We start from the raw sequence: 14,353 nt of genomic DNA, 5'->3' as shown, positions 1-14,353 counted from the left end.
GAAACAAATTTACTTTTAAGATCAAAGACGTATACTCCTCCAGGCAAACACTGGTTACTGAATGCAGAAATTCCTGGTCTACCCTGATTTTAGCAGAAAGGTCGATACAGACAAAAAAAATTATTCACTGCTTTTCAACTTACTCATGTCAAAACAGTTTGTCTATAAGCCAATGAAATGTTAATTTTTTTTTAAACTGAAATTGTGTATTTTAAGTTGGTTACTCTCCATGATTTGTCCCTCTTCAAGCAGACCTAATCCCATTTGAGAGGTAAACTAGATCCCCGACCTCAACTCAAGTCAGTCAACTAGATGTGCATTAGTTGGATCATCCATACATTCTCACTAGTTTCTATGGAATCCTACTAACTTGTCAAATGGTTTTCCAAGATTGCCAACTGGGCAATTCATATGAAACTTGTCTTGATTTAATGTTTGCTTTGCTATATTTAAAATTAAAATTAGACACCCTATATCGAAAGTCTCATAGTTTCTATTGCAACCGGTCATTAATAGAAATTGTTTCCACTCCAACTGTTAAATCTCTAATAGATAAAACATTGCTTGTGTAAAGGTTCTTTATAAGTATGCCATAATCCAGTTCTAAAACATTCTGTACTGATGAAAATGAAAAACATTGGTCAGCAGACTTACCCGTCTGATTTCATCATACAAATTCTTCAGGTCGTCTTGAGCTAACATGTAGGGATTTTTATACTGTTTGTCACTGTGCACCTGGTTGCAGCAGCATTTAATCCTAGTTGTGTACATGAGCCTGGATGGAGTCCTAAAACAAAAGAGTTATCCTTGGGTTTAGTGGCTTCTATTCAAATTAAAATTAATTTAATTTCAAAAATGTCTCATGACCTGAACTTTATTGAAGAAATCATACAAATCTCTTCATGTTCTTTTTCAACTTGCTTTTTAAATAAGGAATTATCCTGTGACACTGCAGTTTCCATAACATAACCAAATATCCACAGATAGAATCCCTACAGTACAGAAGGAGGCCATTTGGCCCATCAAATTTGCACCTACAATCCCACCCAGGACCTATTCCCGTAACCCCACACATTTACCTTGGTAATCCCCTGAATTTAGCATTTAGAATTTTAGAACATAAGAACATAAGAAATAGGAGCAGGAGTAGGCCATCTAGCCCTTCGAGCCTGCCCCGCCATTCAATAAGATCACGGCTGATCTGTCGTGGCTCAGTTCCACTTTCCCGCCCTCTCCTCATAACCCTTAATCCCCTCTCTTATCAAGAACCCATCAACCCGCTTCTTAAAAATATTTAGCGAGGCAGCCTCCACCACTTCAACGGGCAGAGAATTCCAGAGATTCACCACCCTTTGAGTGAAGAAGTTCCTCCTCAACTCCGTTCTAAACCGCCTCCCCCTTATCTTGAGGCTGTGCCCCCTAGTCCTACTGTCCTTTCTGAGCGGGAAGAGTCTCTCCACCTCTATCCTATCCATCCCATTCATCATCTTATACGTCTCAATGAGATCTCCCCTCATTCTTCTAAACTCTAACGAGTACAAGCCTAGTTTATTCAGCCTCTCCTCATAGCTCAATCCCCTCAACTCCGATATCAGCCTAGTAAACCTCCTCTGCACTCCCTCCAGGGCCAAAATATCCTTGCGCAGGTGCGGCGCCCAAAACCGCACACAGCACTCCAGCTGCGGCCTCACCAATGCCCTATACAGCTGCAGCAAGACCTCCCTACTTTTATATTCAATCCCCCTCGCTATGAAGGCCAGCATCCCATTCGCCTTCCTGACCACCTGCTGCACCTGCAAGCTGGGTTTTTGCGACTCATGCACAAGGACCCCGAGGTCCCTCTGCACCGTCGCCTGCTGCAGTTTTTCGCCACGTAAGTAATAGTCCTTCCTACCATTCTTCCTACCAAAGTGGACCACCTCACACTTGCCAACATTAAATTCCATTTGCCATTTCCTGGCCCATTCGCCCAGCCTATCTAGATCCTTCTGCAGACTCTCCACACCCTCCGCACAATTTGCCTTTCCCCCAATCTTGGTGTCATCAGCAAATTTCGACACCCTGCACTCGGTTCCCTCCTCCAGATCATCTGTATAAATGGTAAATAGCTGAGGCCCCAGCACCGACCCCTGGGGCACCCCACTAGTCACCAACCGCCAATCCGAATAGCACCCATTGACCCCCACTCTCTGCCTCCTATTTGACAACCAATCCTCTATCCACGCTAACACCCTACCCCCAACTCCATGGCCATTAGCATGGCCAATAAACCTAAACCCGCATACCTTTGGGCTGTGGGAGGACACCAGAGCACCTGGAAGAAACCCACAAAAACATGGGAAGAAGTACAAACTCCACACAGTGACCCAGGACCGAAACTGAACTTGGGATCCTGGCACCGTGAGGCAGCAGTGCTAATCATTGCGTCACTGATCTGCTCATAGAATCACAGAATGATGCAGCACTAGGAAGAGGTCATTCAGCCTATCATACTGTTTTTTTGAAACAGCTATTTAATTGATCCTATTCCTTTGCTCTATTGCTATAATCTGCATTTTCCCCCTGTTAAGTAGTTATCCAGTTCCCATTTTAAAGTTATTACTTAGTCTGTTTTTGCCAGCCTTTTATTCAGTGCATTTCAGATCATAACTAGCAGTTTTTAAAAATTCTTCTCAGCACCCATTAGCACTTTTGCCAATTATCTTAAGTCCATATCCTCTGTTTACAGGTCCTTCTGACACTGGAAAAGTTTTTTTCCTTATTTAGTAAATCCTTCCTGATTTTGAACATCAAGTCTGCTCATAGTCACCTTCACTCAAAGGGGAACACCTACAGCTGCTCGCTCATTTGAAATCTCATATCATTCTCATAAATTTTCTCTGTACTCTCTCCAATGCATCCTTCCTGAAGGACAGTTCCCAAAACTGGACAATACTCCAGCTGCGCCCCAACATCAGACTCCATATGGTAAAAATGGAGGCCATTCAGCCCATTGAACCTGCACCGACAACAATCCCACCTAGGCCCCATCCCTGTAACCCCACTAATTTACCCTGCTAATCTTCCTGACACTAAGGGCCAATTTAGCATGGCCAATCCACCTAACCTACACATCTTTAGAGTGTAGGAGGAAACTGGAGCACCCGGAGGAAATCCACACAGACACGGGGAGAACATGCAAACTCCGCACAGTCACCCGATGCCGGAAGTGAACCCGGGTCCTTGGCACTAAGGAGGCAGTATTAACCACAGTGCCAACATGCCAACCTGTGATTTATAAAAGATTCAGCATAACTTTCATGTTTTTCTTCTTTATGCCTCTGCCTACAAAATCAAGGATCCTCTATGTTTTGTAACAGTCTAACTTGTCACTATTGATACTTCAATTACTAATATCAAGTTAGGTTCATTATGAACAAAACAAAGGCATTGCAAAACACACCATATATACTCACGACTAAATTTGTGATTAAAAACTTAAAAAGCAATGAACTGCATTTAATCATTAATCTTATGTTTAAATACCCACCTTCCCATTGATTATTAAAAAAGTTGGATTGTGCCAGCTCATTTCTTCTTCCCCTCCCCTATACCCCTTTAAGTTTCATCATACATGCCAAGGAATTTTAAGTCACAGCCATGTATAGAGTTGAATTCTAATGGGACAGAAATATAAAGAGAAGAGTAACAACTTTAGTTTTCCAATTAAAACAAAAAGCTTGCTGGGTTACTAAAAACCCCCAACATAAAACCATGTGCTCAAATCAAATAACACCAGCCATACAGGCATGGCTACAGCCTGTTTTTTAAATAAATGTAAACAAGAAGTGATTTTTTGATATATCTAATTTTGATCAACAGAATTACATCTTTAGGTACTAATGTCAGAAAGTCTAACATTGACAAACACTATGCTTTAAAAAAAAGACAAGATCATAGAGTTTCCAAATGGCTCAGCAAACTTATTCCAATTGGAATAGTTCTATAATGTGAAATGGAAACCCAGGGTTGTTACTAAATTATTTTTCCTATTTATTCGTGGGATGTGACCATTTCCAGCAAGGCCAGCATTTATTGCCTCGTCCAAATTGCGGTGGATAAGATATTGGTGAACTACCTTCTTGAGCTATTCCAGTCCACATCATGTCAATGCAGCCATGGTGCTATTAAAAAGGGAGCATCAGCATTTTTATCTAGTGACAGTTAAGGCGCAGTAATATAATTTCAAGTCAACATGGCGTGTGACTTGGAGGGGAATTTGCAGATGCTGACACATCTACTGCTCTAGTCCTTTTTGATGGTAACGGTTGCAGGTTAAGAAGATTTACTAATGTCTTTCAATTGTTAACTGCCCTCTGAAATGGCTAAACAAGCCAGTCATCTGAATCAAACCATTCCAGAAAAGTCAAATTACCTGCTCTCTATTTTACAAAGTGAGTATATTGTTAGTTCAAAGAAATGTGACCGTACAAGGCTTTGTCTCAAATGGTTCTTACCTCCAAAGAGAATCTGGCTTCATGTAAGCTGTTGTGTTTAAATAGATTCTTCTATGTAAATATAGCTCCTGTACATGAATACAAAAAATACCTTTTGAAATAATTGGAAAGATATTTAAGAACATAAACTCCAGTTTGCTATTAACTGGATGTAGCAGATAGTTCAAATCTAGATTTGCACAACTTCTATTTCAAAAAATTAAGTGTTAAAGAGGTACAATCAACAAGTTTCAAGTTAAATCACATTGTGGGCGCAGCAAGGGAGATTTAAAAACCTGTGAATATCTGACGCAATAATAGGTAAGAACATAAGAACTAGGAGCAGGCCATTTGGCCCCTCAAGCCTGCTCTGCCTTAAATAAGATCATGGCTTGATCTTTTCGTGGACTAAGCTCCACTTATCTGCCCGCTCACCATAGCCCTTAATTCCTTTACTGTTCAAAAATTTATCTATCCTTGCCTTAAAAACATTCAATGAGGTAGCCTCAATTGCTTTACTGGGCAGGGAATTCAACAGATTCACAGCTGTGTGTGTCAAGAAGCTCCTCCTCAACTCAGTCCTAAATCTGCTCCCCCTTAGTTTGAGGCCATGCCCCCTAGTTCTAGTTTCATCCACCAGTGGCAACAACTTCCCTGCTTCTATCTTATCTATTCCCTTCATAATCTTACATATTTCTAAAAGATCTCCCCTCATTCTTCTGAATTCCAATGAGTATAGCTCCAGTCTACTCAGTCTCTCCTCATAAGCCAACTCTCTCAGCTCCAGAATCAACCTAGTGAATCTCTTCTGCACCCCCTCTAGTGCCAGTATATCCTTTCTCAAGTAAGGAGACCAAAACTTTGCACAGTACTCCAGGTATGGCCTCACCAGCACCTTATACAGTTGCAACATAACCTCGCTCTTTTAAACTCCATCCCCTTAGCAATAAAGGACAAAATTCCATTTGCCTTCTTGATTACCTGCTACACCTGCAAACCAACTCCTCGAGGTTCCTGCACAAGGACACACAGGTCCCTCTGCACAACAGCATGCTGCAATTTTGTAAGAACATAAGAAATAGGAGGAGGAGTAGGCCATCCAGCCTTTTGAGCCTGCCCCACCATTCAATAAGATCATGGCTGATCTGAAGTGGCTCAGTTCCACTTTCCTGCTTTTTCCCCATAACCCCTAATTCCCTTGTCTGTCAAAAACCTATCTACCCGTGTCTTAAATATATTTAGCGAGGTAGCCTCCACCACTTCAACAGGCAGAGAATTCCAGAGATTCACCACCCTTTGAGTGAAGAAGTTCCTCCTCAACTCTGATCTAAACTGCATCCCCCTTATCTTGAGGCTCTCTAGTCCTGCTGTCCTTTGAGCAGGAAGAATCTCTCTACCTCTACCCTATCCATCCCTTTCATTATCTTATACGTCTCTATAAGATCCCCCCTCATCCTTCTAAACTCCAATGAAAAAACAGACCCAGTCTATTTAGTCTCTCTTCATAGTCTAACCCCCCTCATCTCTGGTATCAGCCTAGTGAACCTCCTCTGCACTCCCTCCAAGGCCAAAATATCCTTGCACAAGTGCGGTGACCAAAACTGCACATAGTACTCCATCTGCGGCCTCACCAGTGCCCTGTACAGTTGCAGCAAGACCTCCCTGCTTTTATATTCTATCCCCCTCGCAATAAAGGCCAGCATCCCATTCGCCTTCTTGATCACCTGCAGACTGGGTTTTTGCAACTCATGCACAAGGACCCCCAGGTCCCTCTGCACCGTAGCATGCTGCAGCTTTTCGCCCTTTAAATAGTAATCCCTCCTACTATTATTTCTGCCAAAGTGGACAACCTCACACTTGCTAACATTGTACTCCATCTGCCAGGTCCTCGCCCACTTGCTTAGCCTATCCAGATCCCTCTGCAGACTTTCCACACCCTCCGCACAATTTGTTTTTCCACTCATCTTTGTGTCATCAGCAAATTTCGTCACCCTACACTCAGCCCCCTCCTCCAGATCATCTATATAAATGGTAAATAACTGAGGCCCCAGCATCGATCCCTGCAGCACTCCACTAGTCACCAACCGCCAATCAGAATAACACCCATTGATACCAACTCTCTGCCTCCTATTAGACAACCAAACCTCTATCCACGTTAACACCTTACCCCCAACTCCATGCCCCCTAACCTTCTGAAGCAACCTTTTGTGCGGCACCTTATCAAATGCCATTTAAATAATAGCCCATTTTGCTGTTATTCCGACCAAAATGGATGACCTCACATTTACCAACATTGTACTCCATCGGCCAGATCCTTGCCTACTCATTTAGACTATCTATATCCCTTTACAGGCTTTCAGCTTCCTCTGCACATGTTGGTCTGCCACCCGTCTTAGTGTCATCTACAAATTTTGAAACATTACACTTGGTCTCCAACTCCAAATCACCTATGTAAATTGTAAACAATTGTGGTCCCAACACTGATCCCTGAGGCACAACACTAGTCACCAACCAGAAAAACACCCATTTACTCCCACTCTTTGCTTTCTGTTAGTTAACCAATCCTCTATCCATGCTAATACATTACCCGTACTATCCTCCTTCTCATCCTCTAAACGACCAATGTTTACTTTAGCCACTTTTTCATTTTCTATATTTGTAGAAACTTAGGCTGTTTTTATATTCTGAGCTAGTTTACTCATAATCCATCTTATTTTTCTTTATAGCTTTTTTCATGTCTTTCTGCTGACCTTTAAAGATCTCCCAATCTTCTAGGTTCCCACTAATCTTTGCTACTTTGTATGCATTTCCTTTCAATTTGATACCCTCCCTTATTTCCTTAGACTTACGTAGCAGTCTTTGATGCAGCACCTTGTCAAATGCCATCTGGAAATCCAGATACACCACATCCACAGGTTCGCCACTGAGAACATTACATGAGCAGTGGACAATGGGGAACCTGTGGATGTAGTGCATCTGCATTTGGTGGAATTCTCTGAGAACATTACATGCACAGTGGACAAAGAATTCCACCAAATTAGTCAAACAAGACCTTCCCTTCCCTTCATGAACCCATGCTGTGTCTTACCAATGAGACAATTTATATCCAAATTTCTTGCTATTTCTTCCTTGGTGATAGATTCAAGCATTTTCCCTACTACAGAAGTTAAGCTAACTGGCCTATAGTTGCCCGCCTTTTGTCTACCTCCTTTTTTAAACAGTGGTGTCACATTTGCTGATTTCCAATCTGCAGGAACCACTGCAGAGTCCTGCAAATTTTGGTAAATTACCATTAATGTACTTGCTATTGCTCCTGCCATCTCTTATAGTACCCTGGGATGCATTCCATCAGAACCAGGAGACTTGTCTACCTTTGGCCCCCGTTAACTTGCTCAACACTATCTCTTTCGTGATGATAGTTTCTAGGTTTTCACCTGCCATAGCCTTCCTGTCATCAATTTTTGGCCCGTTATTTGTGTCTTCCACTGTGAAGACTGACACAAAATACCTGTTCAATGCCTCAGCCATTTTCTCATTTCCAGTTATTACATCCCCCTATTCATCCTCTAAAGGACTAATGTTTACTTTAGCCACTCTTTTTCATTTTATATATTTGTAGAAACTTTTGCTATCTGTTTTTATATTCTGAGCTAGTTTACTCTCATAATTCATCTTATTTTTCTTTACTGATTTTTTCATGGTTTTCTGCTAACCTTTAAAGATTTCCAATCCTCTAGGTTCCCACTAATGTTTGCCACTTTGTATGCATTTCCTTTCAATTTGATACCCTCCTTTATTTACTTAGATATCCATGGCTGATTATCTCTCTTCCTTAAGCAAGCAGAACTTGCTGGAAGTATTCTGATCAAACTGCTTACAATAAAGGTTGAGAATAAAAAATGCTGGTAACACACAGGCAATTCAGTAACTAAAAAGGTTAAAATTTTAGATCAATCAAAATAGGGCTAGGTTTAAGTCTTAGAAATCATTTGGGTAGTTGTTAGATGAAAATTAGCCAGGAAGATAAAATGCTGAATTTAAGCTTAATGCACTGTTGTCATTACATAAGGAATCCAGCAAAGTACTCATCATTGCATAAAGAGTACAACAAAGTATCCTGTTAGAGCCCAGTGTGCAAGAAATCCTGTCCCTTGCTGTTCATGCCTTGAGATTTTCCATCACTTTAAAAAGGGATCTCTAATTGGTGCTCTTGGCATCAGAATCACTAGATCTATCATTCTGCAGTTGATGACACAGCTTAGCTTCTTCACTGTACCTGACTAAACATGAAGGAAGTTTGGTGGTAGGGTAGGGGCAATTAGTTAATACTTTAAAACTCAACTGCACCAAGCACTCTGAATTAAAACTATTTTTAAAACTTAGGAAAACGACTGTTTCAAACAGTCCGGATTGTCGAACTACTGTTTAGATTCAAACACTGAACTGTACAAACAGAAGCTCCTGTTTATCTGCCATTTGTGCAGAACTGGCTCGTTTGGGGAGGCAATGGCCTTGTGGTATTATCACTAGACTATTAACCCAGAAACTCAGCTAACGTTTTGGGTCTCTTAGGTTCAAATCCCACCATGGTAGATGGTGGAATTTGAACACAACAAAAAAAATCTGGAATTAAGAATCTATCGATGACCATGAAATCATTGTCGGAAAAAACCCACCTAGTTCAGGGAAGGAAATCTGCCATCCTTACCTGGTCTGACCTATATGTGACTCCATATCCACAGCAATGTGGTTGACTCTCAACTACCTGCGGGAAACTAGGGATGGGTAACAAATGCTGTAAGAAGTCTCACAATACTAGGTTAAAGTCCAACCAGTTTATTTGATAGTAATCCCACAAGCTTTTGGAAACACCATTCCTTCGTCAGGCGTGGGGAAGGGGAACAGCATTTCCGAAAGCTTGTGGGATTACTATCAAATGAACTGGTTGGACTTTAACCCGGTGTTGTAAGGCTTCTTACTGTGTTTACCCCAGTCCACTGCTGGCCAGCCAGTGACACCTATGTCCCATGAATGAATTAAAAAAAAATTAGTTGGAATAACATTATGGTGCAGTACAATTAGCTTTAACACACCTGAAGCAGATATAAAACCAGCCAGAACTCCTATTGCTGATGGCCATCTGACAATTATTGCTAAAGTGCGCAAACATGGATATCCTGAAAGTACAGGATCAGTTCCTTTGTCTGAACAACTTATTCATAAAGGCTAATATTAATCAAAGTCACTTGACTGCATTACTGAAAGAAACAACTGGAGTAAGTGGAACAGACAAATCGTTTGAATTCTTTGAGGCGGTAACAAAGAAGTCAAAGAGCCAGTGGGTGTGATCTATTTGGATTCCCAGAAAGCCTTTGACAACGTGTCTTACAGATGACTGCTAAATAAGCCAAGAGCCAGTGGAGTTTGGAGCAATGTGGTCTTTCTAGATTTTCAGAAGGCGTTTGACAAAGTACCCCACAAGAGGTTATTGCAGAAGGTCGAGGGACAGGGAGTTGGGGGTAGGGTGTTAGCGTGGATAGAGGATTGGTTGTCAAATAGGAGGCAGAGAGTGGGGGTCAATGGGTGCTATTCGGATTACATAGAACATAGAACATAGAACATTACAGCGCAGAACAGGCCCTTCGGCCCACGATGTTGCGCCGACCAGTTACAAAAACAATGACCCACTAGCCTATACCAATCCCTTTTCGTCCATAAACCTATCCAGAGATCTCTTAAACGCCCCCAAACTAGACGCATCTACAACTGCAGCAGGCAGGGCATTCCAATCCCTCACCACCCGCTGGGTAAAGAACCTACCCCTGACATCCGTCCTGTAGCTACCCCCCCTTAATTTAAAGTCATGCCCCCTCGTGCTAGCTTTCTCCATCCGAGGAAAAAGGCTATCACTATCCACCCTATCTAAACCCCTAATCATCTTATATGTTTCAATAAGATCCCCTCTTAGCCGCCTTCTTCCCAACGAAAACAACCCTAGATCCCTCAGTCTCTCCTCATAGGACCTCCCCACCATACCAGGCAACATCCTAGTAAACCTCCTCTGCACCCTCTCCAACGCCTCCACATCCTTCTTGTAATGCGGGGACCAGAACTGCACACAGTACTCCAAGTGCGGCCGCACTAGAGTAGTGTACAGTTGCAACATTACACTGCGACTCCTAAATTCAATCCCCCTACCAATAAACGCCAAGACACCGTACGCCTTCTTGACAACCTTATCTACTTGATTCCCAACTTTCAGGGATCTATGTACACACACACCTAGATCCCTCTGTTCATCCACACTATTCAAAGTCCTCCCGTTAGCCCTATACTCGACACATCTGTTGCTCCTACCAAAGTGAATTACCTCACACTTCTCCGCATTAAATTCCATCCGCCACCTCTCGGCCCAGCTCTGCAACCTATCTAAGTCTCCCTGCAGACTATGACACCCTTCCTCACAATCTACCACACCTCCAACTTTGGTGTCATCAGCAAATTTACTAATCCACCCAACTATACCCTCATCCAGATCATTAATAAAAATTACAAACAACAGTGGCCCCAAAACAGATCCCTGAGGCACACCACTCGTAACTGGCGGATGGTGACTAGTGGAGTGCCCCAGGGGTCGATGCTGGGGCCTCAGCTTTTTACCATTTATATAGATGATCTGGAGGAGGGAACCGAGTGTAGGGTGTCGAAATTTGCTGATGACACCAAGATTGGGGGAAAGGCAAATTGCGCGGAGGGTGTGGAGAGTCTGCAGAAGGATCTAGATAGGCTGGGCGAATGGGCCAGGAAATGGCAAATGGAATTTAATGTTGGCAAGTGTGAGGTGGTCCACTTTGGTAGGAATAATGGTAGGAAGGACTATTACTTACGGGGCGAAAAACTGCAGCAGGCGAAGGTGCAGAGGGACCTCGGGGTCCTTGTGCATGAGTCGTAAAAACCCAGCTTGCAGGTGCAGCAGGTGGTCAGGAAGGCGAATGGGATGCTGGCCTTCATAGCGAGGGGGATTGAATATAAAAGTAGGGAGGTCTTGCTGCAGCTGTATAGGGCATTGGTGAGGCCGCAGCTGGAGTACTGTGTGCAGTTTTGGGCGCCGCACCTGCGCAAAGATATTTTGGCCTTGGAGGGAGTGCAGAGGAGGTTTACTAGGCTGATACCGGAGTTGAGGGGGTTGAGCTATGAGGAGAGGCTGAATAAACTGGGCTTGTACTCGTTAGAGTTTAGAAGAATGAGGGGAGATCTCATTGAGACATATAAGATGATGAATGGGATGGATAGGATAGAGGTGGAGAGACTCTTCCCGCTCAAAAAAGACAGTAGGACTAGGGGGCACAGCCTCAAGATAAAAGGGGTGTGGTTTAGAACGGAGTTGAGGAGGAACTTCTTCACTCAAAGGGTGGTGAATCTCTGGAATTCTCTGCCCGTTGAAGTGGTGGAGGCTGCCTCGCTAAATATTTTTAAGACGCGGGTTGATGGGTTTTTGATAAGAGAGGGGATTAAGGGTTATGGGGAGAAAGCGGGAAAGTGGAACTGAGCAGCGACAGATCAGCCATGATCTTATTGAATGGCAGGGCAGGCTCGAAGGGCTAGATGGCCTACTCCTGCTCCTATTTCTTATGTTCTTAAGGTACTGGCATGGATAGAAGATTGGCTGACAGACAGAAGGCAGAGTTTGGGGATAAGGGGGTCCTTTTCAGGATAACAACCGGTGACGACTGGCATTCCACAAGGGTCATTTCATTATATACATTATGATCTGGAAGGTTGAACTGAGGGCATGATTCCTAAATTTGTGGATGATACAAAGATATGTAGAAGGACAGGTAGTGTTGAGGAAGTGGGGAGGCTGCAGAATGACTTGGACATGCTAGGAGAGTAAACAAAATGGCAGATGGAATACAATGTGGGAAAGTGAGAGGTTATGCTGAGGTCTTGAATAACTTTTTTGTTTCGGTCTTCACGGAGGAAGACGTGAATAATTTGCCGGGTGTTAGCGATGGAAAGGTGGTAGGACTGGAGGGGTCTCAATGACATTATTGTTACTAGAGAGGCGGTGCTCGACAGACTGGAGGGACTGATTGTGGACAAGTCACCAGGACCGGATGGAATGCATCCAAGGGTTCTGAAAGAAATAGTGGAGGTGATAGTGGATGCCTTGGTGGTTATTTTCCAGACGTCGCGGGATTCCGGGGAAGTGCCGGAAGATTGGAAAGCGGCTAATGTTACGTCGTTGTTTAAGAAGGGTGGCAGGCAAAAGGCAGGGAATTATAGGCCGGTTAGTTTAACGTCTGTTGTAGGTAAAATGTTAGAATCCGTCATCAAGGAGGAAATAGCGAGGCATCTTGAGGGGAATTGCTTGATAGAGCAGACGCAGCACGGTTTTGTTAAGGGGAAGTCGCGTCTGACAAATTTATTGGAGTTCTATGAGGATGTGTCTAGGGCGGTGGATGGAGGAGAGCCGGTGGATGTGGTCTTTCTTGATTTTCAGAAGGCGTTTGACAAGGTACCTCACAAGGGGTTATTGCAGAAGGTAAGGGGGCATGGAGTTGGGGGTAGGGTGTTAGCGTGTATAGAGGATTGGTTGTCAAATAGGAGACAGAGAGTGGGGGTTAATGGGTGCTATTTGGATTGGCGGTTGGTGACTAGTGGAGTGCCCCAGGGGTTGGTGCTGGGGCCTCAGCTATTTACCATTTATATAGATGATCTGGAGGAGGGAACTGAGTGTATGGTGTCGAAATTTGCTGATGACACCAAGATTGGTGGAACGGCAAATTGCGCAGAGGGTGTGGAGAGTCTGCAGAAGGATCTAGATAGGCTGGGCGAATGGGCCAGGAAATGGCAAATGGAATTTAATGTTGGCAAGTGCGAGGTGGTCCACTTTGGTAGGAATAATGGTAGGAAGGACTATTACTTGTCGGGCGAAAAACTGCAGCAGGCGACAGTGCAGAGGGACCTCGGGGTCCTTGTGCATGAGTCGCAAAAACCCAGCCTGCAGGTGCAGCAGGTGGTCAGGAAGGTGAATGGGATGCTGGCCTTCATAGCGAGGGGGATTGAATATAAAAGTAGGGAGGTCTTGCTGCAGCTGTACAGGGCATTGGTGAGGCCGCAGCTGGAGTACTGTGTGCAGTTTTGGTTGCTGTACTTACGCAAGGATATTTTGGCCTTGGATGGAGTGCAGAGGAGGTTTACTAGGCTGATACCGGAGTTGAGGGGGTTGAGCTATGAGGAGAGGCTGAATAAACTAGGCTTGTACTCGTTAGAGTTTAGAAGAATGAGGGGAGATCTCATTGAGACGTATAAGATGATGAATGGGATGGATAGGATAGAAGTAGAGAGGCTCTTCCCGCTCAGAAAGGACAGTAGGACTAGGGGGCACAGCCTCAAGATAAAAGGGGGGGGGGGGGGGAAGCGGTTTAGAACGGAGTTGAGGAGGAACTTCTTCACTCAAAGGGTGGTGAATCTCTGGAATTCTCTGCCCGTTGAGGTGGTGGAGGCTGCCTCGCTAAATATTTTTAAGACGCGGGTTGATGGGTTTTTGATAAGCGAGGGGATTAAGAGTTATGGGGAGAGGGCGGGAATGTGGAACTGAGACACGACAGATCAGCCATGATCTTGTTGAATGGTGGGGCAGGCTCGAAGGGCTGGATGGCCTACTCCTGCTCCTATTTCTTATGTTCTTATGTTATGCAGTTTGGTCGGAAGAATAGAGGCACAGACTATTTTCCAAATGGGGAAAGCCTTCAGAAATCTGAAGCACAATGGAATTTCAGAGTCCTGCTTCAGAACTCTATTAAGGTTAACATGCAAGTTCAGTTTGCAGTTAGGAAGGCAAATTCAATGTTAGTTTTAGTTTCTAGAGGGCT

General features: G+C 43.7%; 1 protein-coding gene across 1 annotated transcript in view; it reads right to left on the bottom strand.

Annotated features, from left to right (window-relative positions):
- Positions 1–14,353, bottom strand: part of pdss1 (prenyl (decaprenyl) diphosphate synthase, subunit 1) — a 48,505-nt gene that overhangs the window by 24,102 nt on the left and 10,050 nt on the right. Inside the window, exons 2-3 of the mRNA XM_080211593.1 lie at positions 4,497–4,564; positions 655–787 (exon numbers count right to left, since the gene is read on the bottom strand). Coding sequence (XP_080067719.1) covers positions 655–787; positions 4,497–4,564 — 201 coding nt within the window. The remainder of the gene's footprint in view (positions 1–654; positions 788–4,496; positions 4,565–14,353) is intronic.

The sequence above is a fragment of the Carcharhinus amblyrhynchos genome, chromosome 2 (assembly GCF_965287045.1).
Source record: "Carcharhinus amblyrhynchos chromosome 2, sCarAmb.v2.hapA, whole genome shotgun sequence".
NCBI lineage: Eukaryota > Metazoa > Chordata > Chondrichthyes > Carcharhiniformes > Carcharhinidae > Carcharhinus > Carcharhinus amblyrhynchos.
Note: the sequence above shows the minus strand (reverse complement) of the source record. Positions and strands in the feature narration are given on the sequence as shown.